This window comes from Rhinopithecus roxellana, chromosome 1 (assembly GCF_007565055.1).
Source record: "Rhinopithecus roxellana isolate Shanxi Qingling chromosome 1, ASM756505v1, whole genome shotgun sequence".
NCBI classification, from domain to species: domain Eukaryota; kingdom Metazoa; phylum Chordata; class Mammalia; order Primates; family Cercopithecidae; genus Rhinopithecus; species Rhinopithecus roxellana.
Window position 1 is genome coordinate 187047396 of NC_044549.1, and position 19636 is coordinate 187067031.

Genomic DNA, 19636 nt, shown 5'->3' on the forward strand with positions numbered 1-19636 from the left:
TTCTGAAAAACAATAGTGCCCTTCATAAATGTTTAGTACTAAAATAATTCGGTATTAAGAAGGCAGACAAATTATACCAAAAACACTACCAATGGTTAAGCTGATAGAAATGAAATATACTGGTTAATTCAATTATGTCTGCACATCTAACTTTTCTATTAGAATGTCTCCAATTACTCATTGAAGTCCTATATTTAAATCAAAATCTCTAATTTGATGACATTTTTCTTCATCAAAAAGCAACACCAAAAGTATAAACAGCATATTTACATTTAATTGTAGCTTGAGTAAAAATAATAGTATCTAGAAAGATAATTTTTAAATAAATGGTGATCAATTTTTGGCAAATATGCATTGGTTTTCACAGAAGGAGAAGTGAGCAAAGGAAATATGTGTGAAACTTATGTAAACTAACACAATCACATACCTTTTGGGGTTACTAAAGGTTCAGAAATAAAACTTACAGAAATAATTCGCGTTTTCTTTGGTGGTAATGGAAGAGGAAGGTTAGATGAATTCCGATTTATGGCAGCCTCTATGGCAATCATTTCCTGTTCATACATTTTCTTGATCTTGCAGCATTCCACAAGTATAAAATGGGGCAGGGTCCTGTTCATTACACAGTTTCGGATATACTATAGGGGCAAGAAAGAGGAAGGTATTGATTTTCAAGCCGACACCTAAATCAATAGAATAAAATGAAGCTGAACAACACTATATCAAATGCACTGTGAAAGTATGTCTTAAACCACAGCTGAATATCAAGAATATAAAAAAAAAATTTTTTTTTTTTTGAGACAGGGTCTATGTTGCCCAGGCTGGAGTGCAGTGACAGGATCACAGCTCACCGCAGCCTCGACCTCCTGGGCTAAAGTGATCCTCCCACCGCAGCCTCTGGAGTACCTGGGACTACAGGCACACACCACCATGCCCAGCTAATTTTTATATTTTTTGTAGAGATGAGGTTTTGCCATGTTACCCAGGCTGGTATTGAACTCCTGAGCTGAAGTGATCTGCCTACCTTGGCCTCCCAAAGTGCTGGGATTACAGGTGTGAGCCACCAAGCCCAGCCTAAGAATATGAGAATTTAAAATCACCATACAAAAAAACAGCTATCATTAACTGAACACTAAGTACCTAAAGAACTGAGTTAGACAATTATTGTATGTTACAGCTAATCTCATTACACTCACTTAACATATTAAAGAAATGAAACTCAGAAGGGTTAGGTTACACACCTAGTATCTGTAAAACCTAGATTTAAACCCACTTGTCTAACACTAAAGTCATACTTCAGCCATACTTTCAGCTTTCCTAGAAAAGCTGAACGTATGGTTCGCATGTGGCAGATTCACACTTTCTGTCGATCCCTGAGACGGCCCCTTTCCATCACAGAGTTCTAGGCAAGTATTACCAGCTATCTTCCCAGCAAAAACCTACCAATCATCCCAGTTTGATGTTCCACTTTATTTCCACAAAACCAGAATGACTCTCCAGAGGCATATAAGAAAAGGGGTGATTATTCATATTACCAAAGATTCCTAACAAAGTGAATAGGAATCCAATGTATTCCTCAGAAGAATGAATGTCCTCTACAGATCTAGAGTGTGATTCAATGTATTGTAATTCAATTCAGAACCATTAAAAATACATTTTTATCAAAGAAAAAAACCTTCCAGAATGTCTCTCAGAAGTTATATATGATATTATGATAAATATATTCATCCAAAAACTTTTCACTATGAAAGATCCTTTTTGGCCAGGTGCGGTGGCTCACGCCTATAATCCCAGCACTTTGGGAGGCCGAGGCAGGCAGATCACGTGGTCAGGAGATCAGGACTATCCTGGCTAACATAGTGAAACCCCGTCTCCACTAAAAGATACAAAAAAATTAGCTGGGCGTGGTGGCAGCCGCTGCTTGTAATCCCAGCTACTCGGGAGGCTGAGGCAGGAGAATGGCGTGAACCCAGGAGGCGGAGCTTGCAGTGAGCCAAGATCGCGCCACTGCGCTCCAGCCTGGGCGACAGAGCAAGACTCCATCTCAAAAAAAAAAAAGAAAAGAAAAGAAAGATCCATTTCTCTCACATTCCTTTGCCTACACTGTATATTCTTTCTCTCTGTCTGTCTTTTGTACAGGGTATCTCCTGTCTAACCCTGCACAAAAACACATACACGCTTCTGTTTTTCTTTATAATAATAAAGGATAATGCTGGTAAAACACACATTCTCCTTTACACCTCTTAAGGTAAAAAGAAACGTTAAAGAAGCAGGAATCTACTTGAATGATGGCAGAACATGAAGAAAAGTCAGTACTTCTAGGTTGCCCACCAAGCACTTTTCATCTTGTTTCTTCTTATGGGCTAGACATCAATAGCTTACTATCGGAATACCACAACTCCCAAAGCTGTGCACTAAGTTATAACTGCTCCTAGACCTCACATGTACTAAATCACAAAAATTAAGGGCCACACCAGAAACCTAAGAAGAGGTGTAACACCATGTTACCTGCTAATAAACTGCAGCTTCATATTCTCAAACACACATCACTTTATAATTGGCATGCCTATATCTCTCTTGTTTAAACAACAACAATAATAATATCACAAAATAACAAGATTTTCCTAAAATTCTGTAACTACTAACCTCTAACTGGGCACTTATAATAATATTCCTTACATGATGACTCTTTTTTAGTCTCCAAGGTATTTCAACAAAAACATCTTCACGTTATTTGAAGGCAAAGCCAAGGACCTAGTCGTTAAACAGTAGACCTTATAGTGGGAGTGGTACTGCACTGCACATAGCATATTTAAACTCAACTTTACTCCAAAAATAATCTGGGGGCAATTCAGTGCTGTACAGAAGCATATTCTCAAAGAAATCTTAATTAAATGAAAATAAACAAATATATGAAGGATTAAGAAAGGCTTTTGAGAATGGTCAAACCTAATGCTTGCAAAATTCTTGCCATACATGGAAGTAACAAAAAAGGGGAAAGGGAAATTCCACGCATAAATATTTCAGACTGGAATTGAAAAGTTTTCCTTTACTTAGCTAATGGATAATCCCAAATAAGTTTTTACACAATTCAATGGATGACCATTTAATCAATTTTTAAATACTTTACCTCCTCCAGAATATTTCACATTTATACCATATGATGAAATAGAAAGCAGCTGTAACAGTGTTAAAAATTCATAACAATGTAAGACAATAATTATAAGACAAATTGAAACAATCAAAACAGCCGAATGAGCCGGGCACGGTGGCTCACGCCTGTAATCTCAGCACTTGGAAAGGCCAAGCAAGGTGGGCGGATCACTTGAGGCCAGGAATTTGAGACCAGCTTGGCCAAGATGGTGAAACCCCATCTCTACTAAAAATATAAAAAGAAGCTGGGCATGGTGGCGCACACCTGTAATCCCAGCTACTGGGGTGGCTGAGGCATGAGAATTGCTTGAATCTGGGAGATGGAGGCTGCACTGAGCCAAGACTGCATGCCACTGTACTCCAGCCTAGGCGACAGAGCAACACTCTGTCTCAAAAAAACAACAACAAAAAAAGCCAAGCAGAATAAAAACACATACATACACATATTCGTGTGTACAATCATTATGCTAAAATACATACATAACTGCAAAAGAGACAAAAACATGCCAAAATTGTAACAATGATTATTTCAGAGGTAAGTACTATTATAAATATATACTATTTAATACTGTATAATTTTCTGTATATTCCAAATGTTCCACTATGGGAACACATTTTTAAAATCAGAAATAAAAATACATGTATATACTCATAGACTTTTCTGATAAATATAATTAATATAGTTAATATACATACCTGGAACTGAATTAGTGGATGATCACCAAAAACATATTCTACTCTCCCACTGACTTGCAACACATAATCATAGGGGCTAACTTCATCTTCCTTCCCATGAATAGTCAAACGTTTTTGGATTGCCAATTCATTTACTTTGATAGGATTCATATTAGGAGATACTTGAAAGCTAAACACATCCTAAAGGGGGAGAGAGATGGGGAAAAAAGCAGTAAATGTTATATTTATGCTGAAAAATCACTATTACAGTCATTATGTAATAATATGTACAAATGTACATAATATTTACATACGTACATCCTTAACAAATTTTATATGGATGCATATTTAGAATGTAGACAAGTTTACTGAAAGATAAAGATTTCTAATAATCTGAAAGTCATCTTACTGCATTCATAGCACACAACTTCCAAAGGTAAGATTAATATTTAACTAACGGTTACCATTAGGCATTTTCCAATGAACATCTTCGCTTCCTTTTTTTTTTTTTTTTTTTTTTTTGAGATGGAGTCTCGCACTGTCCCCTAGGCTGGAGTGGAACGGCATGATCTTGGCTCACTGCAACCTCTGTCTCCCAGGTTCAAGCAATTCTCCTGTCTCAGCCTCCCGAGGAGCTGGGATTACACCCAGCTAATTTTTTGTATCTTTAGTAGAGACAGGGTTTCACCACGTTGGCAAGACTGGTCTCAAACTCCTGACCTCGTGATCCGCTGCCTAAGCCTCCCAAAGGGCTGGGATTACAGGCGTGAGCCACCGCGCCCGGCCACATACTTTTTTTAAAAATGCACATAACCTGTAGCTATATTTTGTATATATATATTTTAAAACTTACACATTTCTCACTGGTAAGAAGAGAGCCATACTTTATACTAATTAAACCATAAATTAGCAATTGTGTCCAATTTTAGAAACATGTAAATAGAAACATATAGAAATTCTAATCAATGAAAAATGAAGATATAGTTTGGAATCGATATAGCATTACCAGATCTGTTCATCATAAGACTGAGTGGTACAGACAACACCTGAATCCTCTCATAATCCAGCAACGTAATTTTCCATTATATGGAAAATTATATACTTATAGTATATACTTACTTATGGCATATAAGTATGTATCTTATATACTTATGGCATATAAGTATGTATCTTATATACTTATGGCATATAAGTATGTATCTTATATACTTATGGCATATAAGTATGTATCTTATATACTTATGGCATATAAGTATGTATCTTATATACTTATGGCATATAAGTATGTATCTTATATACTTATGGCATATAAGTATGTATCTTATATACTTATGGCATATAAGTATGTATCTTATATACTTATGGCATATAAGTATGTATCTTATATACTTATGGCATATAAGTATGTATCTTATATACTTATGGCATATAAGTATATATCTTATATACTAACGATATAAGAAGCTATCTCCCAAAGCAACCAACTGCTACTCTGAACAACTAACTCATTGCTATTCTCTATACTGACCTGACATCAATTCTATAATATTTTCCACTAATTTAAATAAACCACCCCCCTGAATTTAAACTTTTAAATTCAAACTTTTAAAACCTAAACTTACTAAGTATTTCACATCTATTTTTCCCAGTATTTTACTTATTATTCTGTGTTTTCTATGAGTTGGTGCCTGCCATAGACTGAATGTTTGTGTCTCCCCTGGTGGATTCATATGTAGAAACCTAATCTCTAATGTGATGATATTTGGAAGTGAAAACTTTGGGATGTGATTAGGTCATGAGGGCAGAGTCCTCATGAATGGGATTAGTGCCCTTATAAAAGAAACTCCAGAGGCCACACACGGTGGCTCACACCTGTAATCCCAGCACTTTGGGAGGCCAAGGTGGGCGGATCACGAGGTCAGGTGGGCGGATCATGACCAGCCTGGCCAACATGGTGCAACCCCGTCTCTACTAAAAATACAAAAATTAGCTGGGCATGGTGGTGCATGCCTGTAGTCCCAGCTACTTGAGAGGCTGAGGCAGGAGAATCGCCTGAACCAGGGAGTCGGAGGTTGCAGTTAGCTGAGATTGTGTCACTGCACTCCAGCCTGTCGACAGAGTGAGACTCTGACTCAAAAATAAATAAATAAATAAATAAATAAATAAATAAAATAAAATAAAATAAAATAAAATAAAATAAAATAAATAAAAAAAGAACCCAGAGAGCTTTGTCTCCTTTTCTGCCATGTAAGGACATAGCAAGAAGACAGTTATGTATGGACCAGGAAGCCATCCCTCATAATGAACTGGTGCCTTGATCTTGGACTTCCCAGATTTCAGAATTTTGAGAAACAGGCCAGGTGCAGTGGATCACACCTGTAATCCCAGCACCTTGGGAGGCCGAGGTGGGCAGATCAATTAAGCTCAGGAGCTCAAGACCAGCCTGGCAAACGCAGTGAAACCCTGCCTTTACTAAAAATACAAAAAATTAGCTGGGTGCAGTGGTCCCTGCCTGTAGCGCCAGCTACTCAGGAGGCTGAGGCAGGAGAATCGCTTGAACCAGGGAGTTGGAGGTTGCAGTGAGCCAAGATCGTGTCACTGTACTTTAGCCTGGTGACAAAGCGAGACTCCATCTCAAAAAACAAAAATAAAGTAAAATAAAAATAAAAATAAAATAAAATTTTTAAAAAATTAAATAAATAAAATAAAATAAACCCCAGAGAGCTTCCTCTCCTCCTCTGCTATGTAAGGACATAGCAAGAAGATAGTTATGTATGCACCAGGAAGCCATCCTCGTAAGACACGGAATGAACTGGTGCCTTGATCTTGGACTTCCCAGCTTCCAGAATTGTGAGAAACAGGCCAGATGCAGTGGCTCACACCTGTAATCCCAGCAGCTTGGGAGGCCAAGGCAGATGGATCACTTGAGCTCAGGAGTTCAAGACCAACCTGGCGAACACAGTGAAATCCCGCCTCTACTAAAAATACAAAAAATTAGCAGGGCGTAGTGGCGCCTGTCTATAGTCCCAGTTACTCAGGAAGCTGAGTCAGGGGAATCCCTTGAACCTGAAAAGAGGCAGTTGCAGTGAGCCTAGATCACGCTACTGCAATGCAGCTTGGACGACAAAGCAAGGCTCTGTCTCAAAACAAAACAGAACAAAACAAACAAACAAAAAACCCTAGAATTGTGAGAAATAAATTTCTGTTGTTTATAAGCCACCCAGTCTGTCTATGGTATTCTGTTATAGCAGCCCAAACGGACTAAGACAGTGCCACATACATCAAAGAACACAGGCTAGGATGCTAGGAATCATTTTGAGAGGTCTCATGCCTCCTCTTTCCTCCTCAACCTCACCTCCCAATAAGACACCAATGACCTTATATCTTAATGGTTTTCCCATATTTCAAGCAGTTGTTCAATATCACTTTCCATGACTTCATGAAATATTGTACCTTTTTTTTTTTTTTTGAGACAGGGTATCACTCTGTCGCCCAAGGTGGAGTACAGTGGCACGATCTGGGCTCGCTGCAACCTCCACCTTCTGGGATCAAGCAATCCTCCCACCTCATCCTCCTGGGTAGCTGGGACTACAGATGTGCACCACCATGCCCAGGTAATTTTTGTACAGATGGGGTTTCACCATGTTGCCCAACCTGGCAACTCCTGGGTTCAAGAGATCCTCCCTGTTCAGCTTCCCAAAGTGGCTGTGCGCCACCTCACCTGGCCAAGCCAGTGTTCTCAAGTTGAATTCTCATCACCTTTCATCAATAAATTCCCCTATTCTACCTCTCTTGACCATGCAGAATTCCTTAAACAGTATTGTAAATTTGACCTTGACATTTTAATGATACTCAAATCTTGACTTAAATTGAACTTCAGACTCAACGTATCTCAGGATTGAATGATGAATGGCGTTTTTCCCTAGATAAACTTACTTGTTTAGAGAAAATGCCTGAAGGTAGAATCTTTTTTTCACATCTGTCCTAACAAATACTTATTAACATGTTGGCTAAAAGAAGGCAAACCTGGGTAAAACCAGAGAGAGACACCTGGATGAAATCCTGACTCTACCACTGACTAGCTATGAGGACTGGCGCAAAACACTAAACTTCTCTTCCTTTCAGTCTCTTCACTGTAAATGAGGGAAAGACAACAACATTTTGTAAGGTTGGTGTGGGAACTGGAGAATATATGAAATATATGAAAAATATACCATACCAGGAATTATGCAGGATAAGTGCTCAACACAGAATAACGACTTACCCTGCATAATTGGTTGTTGTCATTGCTATGGTCATCACAGTAATTCAAGAACAAAACAAAACATCCAGCTGGGCGTAGTGGCTCATGCTTGTAATCCCAGCACTTTGGGAGGCCGAGGCGGGTGGATCATCTGAGGTCAGAAGTTCGAGACCAGCCTGGCCAACATGGTGAAACCCCATTTCTACTAAAAATACAAAAATTAGCCAGGTGTGGTGGCAGGAGTCTGTAATCCCAGCTACTCAGGAGGCTGCAGCAAGAGAATTGCTTGGGCCTGGGGGGTGGAGGTTGCAGGGAGCCAAGATCACGTCACTGCACTCCAGCCTGGGCAATAGAGCGAGACTCCATCAAAAAAAAAAAAAAATCCTTGAGTTTCTACCTTAATCTAATGCCAGACCCTAGATGCTAGAATGACTATACTTGATACAAAAGTAGTAGCATCATCTAGGTTGTATAATTGCTCTGAATATTCAGAAATGGATGGGCTGTATATGAACTCTATTATAATGCCTACTTCCATATCATTAATTAATTCATATAGTCATAGAATGCAAATTTAAGAATATGGAAACAAAGACACCATTCTGATTAGGGTTTTCATTCTACAGACGGGGGGAAAAATTACATGAAAAAAATATATTTCCAATAAGGAAGACTATCTAGACCAGCGGTTGGCAAACTTTTTCTGTAAAGGACCAGGTTTGGCAAACAACATACAACACAGTGGTCTCTGTTGCATATTCTTTTTTTTCTTCTTCTTCTTTTAAACATCCCTTTACAAATCTTTGAGGATTTTTTCTTTTTTTTTTTTTTTTTTTTTTTTTTTTTTTTTTTGAGACGGAGTCTTGCTCTGCTGCCCAGGCTGGAGTGCAGTGGCCGGCTCTCAGCTCACTGCAAGCTCCGCCTCCCGGGTTCACGCCATTCTCCTGTCTCAGCCTCCCGAGTAGCTGGGACTACAGGCGCCCGCCTCGTCGCCCGGCTAGTTTTTTGTATTTTTTAGTAGAGACGGGGTTTCACCGTATTAGCCAGGATGGTCTCGATCTCCTGACCTCATGATCCGCCCGTCTCGGCCTCCCAAAGTGCTGGGATTACAGGCTTGAGCCACCGCGCCCGGCCGATTTTTTCTTTTTTTAACATCCCTTTAAAACTGTAAAAACCAATTAAACAGTCCAGTTTGCCAATCCCATTCTAGATCACCATTCCACTGCATCAAAAGAGATACGTGCAAAGAATATCACTTTAGACTATTATTATTATTATTATTATTATTATTATTATTATTATTTTTTGAGACGGAGTCTTGCTCTGCTGCCCAGGCTGGAGTGCAGTGGCCGGATCTCAGCTCACTGCAAGCTCCGCCTCCCGGGTTTACGCCATTCTCCTGCCTCAGCCTCCCGAGTAGCTGGGACTACAGGCGCCCGCCACATCGCCCGGCTAGTTTTTTGTATTTTTTAGTAAAGACGGGGTTTCACCATGTTAGCCAGGATGGTCTCAATCTCCTGACCTCGTGATCCGCCTGTCTCGGCCTCCCAAAGTGCTGGGATTACAGGCTTGAGCCACCGCGCCCGGCTAGACTATTATTATACATAATCCTAAATACATTTCCATCTGAAATCTAAAATTGTTCTTTCTAATAGTGTTTGCTAGGTAAGAGAGAGACACTTCTAAAAATGGAGCTGTATTCAGGTAAAAATGAGAAATGTATTACAAAATATTTCTTAAAAAAACATAATCCTACCTGGCAGTTTTCAAAATGAATAGCTACAATGAGCTTTCCCCCATAAAGTTTATCTTCTAAGTTTTCAGGGATGGATGGTTCATGCTCCGGTGGATATGTTTGTTTTAGCCAGTCCATCCAAGACAATCCCACAAGTGACAAGATCTTTTCCTCGCTGAATTTGCGCATTTTTCTTCGAAATTCATTTACTTCAGGATCCTTCAAGGAATCAAATTCATGCAGACCTAAACACATTTTTTAAAGGTGTCATTTTCAGTAGCTAACAATAACAAAAAAGAACATAGAAAGAATAGAAAGTATATTCAACAAAAACTAACTTGGATCTTGGATGCTTGGCTTTTATCAAGCAGATGAAACTACGGAGGAAAATACCATGAAAGATTAAAAAACCCAGATAAAACAATAAATCTCATGTACAGAAGACAAACATACAATTATATTTTTAAAAAAATACAACTCAGAACCTCATAAAGAAATGTAGTTTGCTTACCAGTTTTACAAAGTAATTCACAATACATATTTTAAAGCCACACATAAAAGATTCATTGTTTTTATTTATAAACCAAGTATTAATAAATCACATTTAAAATAGCTGAGAAAGACTAAGAATCTGAAAAACAGTTTCAATACTGTATTAGAAGAAAACTAAGAATCAAGTTATTATTTCACCTAAAATTTGGTATACTATGGGAATGGCTATGATACATAGGGGCAGAGGGAATGTGGAAAATCTCCATATCTTCCTCTGAATTTTGCTGTGAACCTAAAAACTGTTCATAGTCTTTAAAAAACCAAAACAAACCAAAGAAAACCTAGTATACTTAAATTTTACAGATTGAATTTTCACTTCATTGTGACTTTTAAATGGTTATCATGTATTGTATTAATTAGTCAAAAATCCCATAAACATAAAATTGTTCTTTATTGTTTAGTTGACTCTCAAACAACATGGTGGTTGTGGCACCAACCCCCCACAGAGGAGAAAATTCACATATAACATTCATTCATTCATTTACTGAGACAGAATCTTGCTCTGTTACCCAGGCTGGAGAGCAGTGGTGTGATCACTGCTCACTGTAGCCTTCATCTCCTGGGCTCAAGCGATCCTCCCACCTCAACCTCCCAAGTAGCTGAAATTACAGTCACAAGTACATGCCACTATGTCTGGATAAATTTTTAGTAGACATGAGGTCTTGCCATATTGTCCAAATTGTCTTGAACTCCTGGGCTCAAGCAATCTTCCCACCTCAGTCTCCCAAAGTGCTGGGATTACAAGTGTCAGTCACCATGCCTGGCCCACATGTCACTTTTGACTCCTGAACAACTTAACTACTAATAGCCTACTTATGAGCAGAAGCCTTACCAACAACATAAAGTCAGTTAACACTTATTTTGTATGTTGTATATGTTATATACTGTATTCCTAAAGCTAAAGAAAATGTTAATTACTCCAGCTCTCTTCTAATTACAAAAAAAGAAAATGTTATTAAATAAATCACAAAGAAGAGAAAATATATTTACTATTTATTAAGAGGAAGTGGATCATCATAAATGTCTTCGTAACTCATCATCTTCACATTGAGTAGGCTGAGGAGGAGGAGGAGAGGTTGGTCTTGCTGTCTCAGGGGTGACAGACGCAGAAGAGTGAAGGAGGTAGAAGGGGAGGCAGGAGACGCAGGCATACTGTATGTAACTTTACAGATTACGTCATAATTTCTGACTTCTTTGCTTTTTCATTTCTGTAAAAAATGTTTATCTGTATAGTATCAATCCTACCATTGTTTGCTTTAGTTTCAGTGCTGGTATCATAGAAGGGGCCATATTATAAAAGAAGTCAAAAGCAATCTTGAATAATCAGAAGCCTTCTGTCAGACTGCTGCATGTGAATTTGTTTTTGGGCACTGTTTAATTCTACATCATCTTTCTCATCATCTGGCACTGGTTCAGAATCACTCATCTCCATGAAGTTGTTTTCTGTTAATCCCTCTCATGTGGTGTTTATTAGCTCTTAGATTTCTCCATGATCTGTATTTTGAAACCCTTCACCACCACTGCTGCCTTTTGTGCCATATCCACAATCTATTTCATAATTTCCTTGATTGGTTCTGTTGTAAATCCTGTGAACTCATGTACAATATCGGGACAGAGTTTTCTCCAACAGGAATTTACTGTTTTGGGTTTGATAGCTTTCACAACTTTTTCTACATCAACGATGGCATCTTCAATGGTGTAATACTCCCAGTCTTTCATGATGTTTAACCAGGTTCTCTTCCATAGAGTACCATGAGTAACGAGCCTTAAAGGTCCTTATGACCTCCTGATAGGCTAAATTAGAGATGTAGAATTTGGGGTAAGTAGACCACTTTGATGCTTTCAGTGTTGAACTCAGGGGGTTCTGGGTGGCCACGGGCATCATCCAATATCAAAAGAACCTTAAAGGCAGTCCTGGCCGGGTGCAGTGGCTCATGCCTGTAATCCCAGCACTCTGGGAGGTTGAGGTGGGCGGATCACGAGGTCAGGAGATCGAGACCATCCTGGCTAACACAGTGAAACTCCGTCTCTACTAAAGATACAAAAAATTAGCTGGGCGTGGTGGTAGGCGCCTGTAGTCCCAGCTACTTGGGAGGCTGAGGCAGGAGAAGGGTGTGAACCTGGGAGGCGGAGCTTGCAGTGAGCCTAGATCTCTCCACTGCACTCCAGCCTGGGCGACAGAGCAAGACTCCATCTCAAAAAAAAAAAAAAAAAAAAAGCAGTCCCTAGGCTGGGCGCAGTGGCTCACGCCTGTAATCCTCCTGTTATCCCAGCACTTTGGGAGGCCAAGGTGGGGGAGATCACTTGAGGTGAGGAGTTCGAGACCAGCCTGGCCAACATGGGGAAACACCGTCTCTATTAAAAACACAAAAATTAGCCAGACACGGTGGTGTGTGCCTGTAATCCCAGCTACTTGGGAGGCTGAGGCAGGAGAATCCCTTGAACCCAGGAGGCAGAGGAGCCAAGATCACACCACTGTACTGCAGCCTGGGCGATACAGTGAGACTCCATCTCAAAAAGAGGCAGACCCCTTACTGGTAAAATACTTCCTGACTTCAGAACAAAGCACTGATGGAACCAATCCAGAAAAAGGGTTCTCATTGTCCAGGTCTTCTTCTTGTACAACCGAAAGACTAGCAGCTGGTGTTTCTTTTTCCCTTTGAGGTTTGGGGGTTAGCAGCTTTATAAATAAGGTGTATCACAAACCAGTCTGCATTTGCACAAAACAGTAGTTAGCCTTCCTGTCTTATATCCTGGTGCTGACTTCTCTTCCTTACTAATAAATGACCTTTGTGGCATTTTTTTTCTCCAGAACTGGGCACTTTGATCTACATTAAAAACTTGTTCAGGGCCAGACAAGGCAGCTCACACCGATAATCCCAACATTTTGGGAGGCCGAGGTAGGAGGATTCCTTGAGGTCAGGGGTTCGAGACCAGCCTGGTCAACATAGTAAGACCTCATCTCTACAAAAAATTAAAAATTAGCTCGGCATGGTGGCACATGCCTGTAGTCCCAGCTACTCAGGAGGCTGAGGTGGGAGGATCACTTGCCCAGGAGGGCAAGGATACAGCCTGGGCAACAGAGTGAGATCATGTCTCAAAAACAAAACACCAAAAATCTGTTCAGGCAGGTATCCTTTCTCCTCAGTGAGTTTTCTTAACGGCATCTGGGAACTCATCTGCTATTTCTAGGTCAGGAAAAATAACTTCTCCTGTTACCTTGACATTTTTTTATGCCAAACCTCTTTCTAAAATTGTCAAACCATCCTTTGCTAGCATTAAAATTCTCCTGCAATTAAGCCCAGTACCCATTGTACTTAATGTTATTTTTCCATAGCTTCTCTCTCCTACCCTCCACCCTCCGAAAGGCCCCGGTGTGTGTTACTCCCCTCTAAGTGTTTATGTGTTCTCATCGCTTAGCTCCTACTTATAAGTGAGAACATGCAGCATTTGGTTTTCTGTTTCTGTGTTAGTTTACTAAGGATAGTAACCTACAACTCCATTTATGTCCCTGCAAAAGACATGATATCACAACTTAATTCTAAACTTAAAATGAAAAAGAGAAGCTCAAGACTTAATAAGACTTTAGAGAGTAAGAATAAGTTTGAAGGACTTGCTTCAACAACTAGCTGGAATAATTGATGCAATGTGGTATTCTTTTCAGGAATCAACACAATAAAAGAAATGTTATGTAATAATTAGAAAAGACAGAAACACAGGTATGTATTTCTATATGAGGAAGCATATAAGGAAAGTGGATCTGCAGATGAATGAGAAAATAAGGAGCTATTCATTATGGGTTATATATAAAAATGATATTTTTCAATACTTCATGTGATATAAAAATCAAATTGAGGTGGAAAAAAGATTTAAATGTGAATGGCAAATTTAAAAAATGTTTAAAAGATACGAAAGCTTTCTTAAAGAAAACACATGAAATAAATCTTAAGATAAAAAAAAAATTCTCCTGCACTAGATCCTTCACTTTCTTATTGCTTTATCACATAACTTTGCCTTTTCTTCAATCAGAGTAGAGTCTATAGGTATGCCTTTCTTACAGCAATCCTGCACCCACACACAAGCTGCATTTTTAATATAAGATTAAAAATTAATCTTGCACAGAAAGTGCAAGGTTTAGCACCTGCTGACATAGCTGCAGCAACAGTTTCATGAATTTGCTTTTTCACAATGGTACTTACACTGGATTGATTTATCTCGAAATGGCAGGCAACCCCAGCTGCAGACCTCCATCTACAGTACATATCAAGCTATTCAGCCTTTTTTTTTTTTTTTTTTTTTTAAATAAGGTATTTGCAGACACAATCACAGCACACTAGTACCTAGAACTCCTGGGCTCCTGCCTCAGCCTCTGCACCCAGCTGCATTCAACTTTTTCTTATAATATCATGACTTTTCCCTGTTCTTAGAAGTACTTCCAGGATCACAAGTGGCATTTTGTATGGGTCCCACAGTGTTATTCAAGGTTTGCAGTATTCCAGTAAACACAATTAAAAAAATACATGAGAACTGGGAGAGATCCCTTTTTACTGCAATATGCAATTTACTAGACAGAGGAACTGCTCAAGTGGAGATGATTAGAGTCACACGGCATTTCTGAGCATATACTCACAACACTTAACCTCACCACAATAGCAACAGGAGGTGGCTGCAAAATTATTACAGTAGTATAGCATGTACTACAATTAATTTTATGCACTTATGATTTAATACTGTATCTTTACATTTGTCTGTACTTCTTTCAACTGCAAATGGTACCATGTATGGTTGTCTAAATGTCTGTGTATTTAAGTTTTGAAATTTTAACTTTTTATAATAGATTTATGTGTATTTTATGGTACTAAATGATAAACTAGTATCTACATACATATGCATTTATGACATACTTAACTTTTTAATTTTTTCACTATTTCTAGGCTGCGCTTCGTCTGCAAGTTTTTTCAAATTGTCACAAATCTCAAAAAAAGTTTCAATATATTTACTGAAAAATATCCACTTATAATTGGCCCTGCACAGTTCAAACCTATTGCTGAAGGATGGGCTGTACTTAATTTTTAGTCACTTCTGTCATTAAGACAATTATATATGACAACTTTTTCAAAAACTTATGATTATTCCAGTAAATAATTTTAGAAATCTAAAAGAATGAATCGGCATATGTAAATGTTTATGTGTACATTAATTTTTACCTATCAGGTTAGCACATACTTTAAAATTTGATAATACCCTGTGCTGGAAGGGGTAGAGAGAAAAAGGCATTCTAGTATAGTTTTGGTGAGAAACTACATTGATATAAACATTTTAGAGAGCAAGTTTGTAATATTTATTAGAAATCATTCTCACACACACACACACACACACACACACACACATCCTTAGACCTCACAATTTTATCAATCGTAATCTCAACCTGAGAAATTTAGGACCAACCAAGAAAGCCAAGTATACTCCCTCAACACCAATCATATAAGATGCCTTGCTTCTAGTTAGCCCACCTCCAGCTCCCTGCTGCCAACAATTTCCCATCAGGCATCTCTGAAACCTTCCTTTTTTCACTGTAAAGCTTTCCCACTCCCCTGCCTGCCTCTGAGTCTCTGCCAAACTCAAGTTCTTTTACTATAGCAACCTCTGCATAAATAGTCTCTGTTCTCATCTGAGTGGTCTTTATTTATTTCTACAAACCTATGGATATACTATCAATATATGAATATTTGCTGCAGTTTTTTTATAATAATTAAAATGTAATCTAAAGGCCATCATTCAGGACTGGTTAAATAAAGATACATCCATATATCATTATACAGTGGTGCAGGAGATAAAAATACAATCAATCTTTGTGTTTTTAAGGGCACCAGATTTTTTTTTAAAGTAAGTAGAGAATGGGTCAGGTAAAATCCCTTTTCTGCAAATTCAAAAGAAAGAATACAGAATATATACATTAAGTTTTTGTTTTGGATACTTGAGATGACTCTATTGCTACAGTGGTATTTTGTAGTATTAGAGAGGAAATGCACAGTGAGGAAAGTTACCTTTTATTCCATAAAATTAATCTATACTATACTTTTTGAACATATGCATGTCAGTAAGGGTTGCATTGTCTTCTTTTTACTTTTATGCACTGAAAACAATAGTTGTTATTTCAAAAATATATCCTAGAATCAATTTTGTGGTATTAACTATAAAAAAAATAAAACACAGCAAAGGTATAACACAGCAAAGGTAAAATGATTTCCTGGATACTTTTAGATCTGGAATAAAATACATTACTCTAAATTAGCTACGAAAGGACTGTAATTTGGGTGGACTGGCTGAAGCATTTTAGTGCACTGTTAATATTCATTCTATTCACAGGCAATAGGAATTACAGGTTAGGAAATGGAAATAAGTACCCAATAATGTATACATCTAACAAAAATCACATGCTTTATTTCCCTTAATCTACTACAAATCATGTTTAACCCACCTTCTAAATGTCTCTCAACTCTGTCCACTTCTCTCAGTTCCTGTAACCATTAACCAAATCCTAGCCATCATCACCCTTCCTTTGGGTTACATCATTTTTTCACTAATTTCTCTACTCAAATTCTTAATCCCTCCAATCCACTCTTCATTCTACAACCTAAATAATCTTTCTGAAATGCAAATGTATCATGTTACTCCCCTACTTAAATTTCTTCAATAGCTTCCCAAGTGTTCTTAGTAGTAAAGCTCTACTTTTTATATGGCCTTCATGGCACTGTATGCTCTGAAGATGGCTGCCTCTCTAGTCTTCCCTAGTTGTCCTATCTGTCCCCCTACACTACCCATAATCAATTTCTTTTCCTTGAATAGGCCATTCTTCACATGTGCCATTTCTTTTTGTTTTTTCGTTTCTCCACCTCTCTTTACCTACCAAATTCCTAATCAGCATTGATGGCTCAGTTTAGGTGTACATATTCTAAGATGTCATCCCTGATTCACCTAATTGATTTAAGGTGACTTTCCTTTTCAAAAGTTTTTTTTAATTAATTGGCAAATAATAATTGCATATATTTATGAGGTACAATGTGATAGAGTTTTTTTGTTTGTTTGAGACAGGGTCTCATTCTGTCACCCAGGCTGGAGTGCATGATCACGGCTCACTGGAGCCTCAACCTCCGGGCTCAAGCCAGGTGATCCACCTCAGCCTCTCAAGTAGCTGGGACTACAGGCACACACCACCATGCCTGGTGTGTTTGTCCTATTTTTTGTAGAGATGGGGTTTTGCTATGTTGCCCAGACTGGTCTCCAAATCCTGAGCTCAAGTGATCCACCCGCCTCGTCCTCCCAAAGTACTGGGAATAAGCCCCCATGCTCGGCCAGTGTGATATTTTGATACATGCATACATTGTGCAATGATCAAATCTGGCTAATTAGCATATCTATCACCTCAAATATTTATCATTTCTTTGTGAAGAGAACATTTTAAAATTCTCTCATAGCTATTTTGAAATATACAATACATTATTATTAACTATAGTCATGGTGCTATGCAATAGAATAGGGGTAGGGGTGGTTTTGGGATGAAACTGTTCTACCTCAGATTCTCTCTCATTAGAGATATCCCTCTCATGTGCAGTTCAGAATAGGATTCTTCGCATTCACGCTCCTACGAGAATCTAATGCTACCACTGATCTGACAGGAGGCGAAGTTCAGATGGTAATGCTCACCCAACCCGCTGCTCACCTCCTGCTGTGCAGCCTCGTTCCTAACCAGGAACAGGGAGCAGAGGAGAACCCCTGCAATAGAACACCAGAACTTATTTCTGCTGAAACTTTGTATCCATTGACCAATGTCTCCCCTTTCCCAGCCCAATACACCCCTTTATCTGCCCCCAACTGGCTCTGGTAACTACCATTCTACTGTTTACTTTGAGTAGTTGAACTTCAGATTCCACATTTAAGTGAGATCACACAGTATCTGAAGGTGACCCTTTCTGTTCATACATTGCAATAAAACTGTGTTTACTGATCCTCATTTCCCACTGGATTGTGAGGTCTAAGCAAAGACCATATCACCCATGGTCACAGTAAAATTTCAAGTATAAACACTCAATACCATTGAACTGCAATCACTAATGTTTTGGTAATGTTTTTCAATAAATTATGAATAAGGGACTCTGTTCATGTAACTGTTAGAATCACATAAAAAATAAAGTTTTCATTTATTCCAGACTCACTGAATCCCAATCTCTGAACATATTCATTTTAAGAAACTGATACAACCTAAATTTGGGAACCACCATAAAGATCTCTTAAAAACAGAAATTTTACCAAAAATACGAACACTTTGGGCTAATTTAATTTTAAACCTAGCTAATACCCTACGTACCTTCTTATAAGAGAATCTAACAGCAAAGGTTAAATTTTCCTTAAGACTACTGTAAAATTTACAGTCAAATATAATATTTATACGAAAAAAGTACTGAGTGAACAATTTCTTCATACTAAAGAGGGTGTTAAAATCCTACAGACTAGGCCGGGCATGGTGGCTCACACCTGTAATCCCAGTACTTTGGAAGGCTTGAGGCGGGCAGATCGCTTGAGGTCAGGAGTTCGAGACCAGCCTAGCCAACATGGCAAAACTCCATCTCTACAAAAAATACAAAAATTAGCTGGGTGTGGTGGTGCAATCCTATAATCCCAGCTACTCAGGAGGCTCAGGCATGAGAATCACTTGAACCCAGGAGGCAGAGGTTGCAGTGAGCAAAGATCACGCCACTGCACTCCAGCTTGGACAACCAAGTGAGACTCTGTGTCAAAAAAAAAAAAAAAAATCCTACAGACTAGCTATTTCCCTCACTTAAGGTATACCACAGGTTTAGATAGGTCAGGAAAAATAAGGGAGTTTACAAATATGTTTTTCAGAATGCTAACAAAATCCTCTGGTTACAATTATTTTACTGAGTGTTTGGAGAAATTAATATAGGGGTGGCATACACCTTACTGCAGAGAACAAACAGAACTCAAACAACAGCTCTGTAAATAATTATTTGGAATAAACACAGAAAAAAAAAGATTAGCCACATCATCTTTCAGGAAAAGGTATTTTTAGCCTAGTCAGGGCAATTATGTCTCTAACGGTTCTACTGTTTTCTTTGGAGAGAGGAGGCAGCAACCTTGTTCCTAAAGTTAAACTGAAATAATTGTTTATTGTTTTCCCAGGAGGCATGGCTTCATCAAGCCCTGGTCATCACTGACAAATCAGCAACTGCAAAAATTGACTTGACTTCTCAAGTATTAAA

At 38.5% G+C, this 19636-nt stretch overlaps 1 protein-coding gene across 6 annotated transcripts in view; it reads right to left on the reverse strand.

The window, feature by feature from the left end:
• PIK3CB (phosphatidylinositol-4,5-bisphosphate 3-kinase catalytic subunit beta) overlaps nucleotides 1-19636 on the reverse strand; it is a 190269-nt gene that overhangs the window by 86051 nt on the left and 84582 nt on the right. For all 6 annotated transcript variants that reach the window (XM_030934615.1, XM_030934620.1, XM_010366748.2 and 3 more), the window contains 3 exons: nucleotides 9825-10048; nucleotides 3847-4026; nucleotides 465-635 (listed from right to left, as the gene is read on the reverse strand). In XM_030934615.1, coding sequence (XP_030790475.1) covers nucleotides 465-635; nucleotides 3847-4026; nucleotides 9825-10048 — 575 coding nt within the window. The remainder of the gene's footprint in view (nucleotides 1-464; nucleotides 636-3846; nucleotides 4027-9824; nucleotides 10049-19636) is intronic.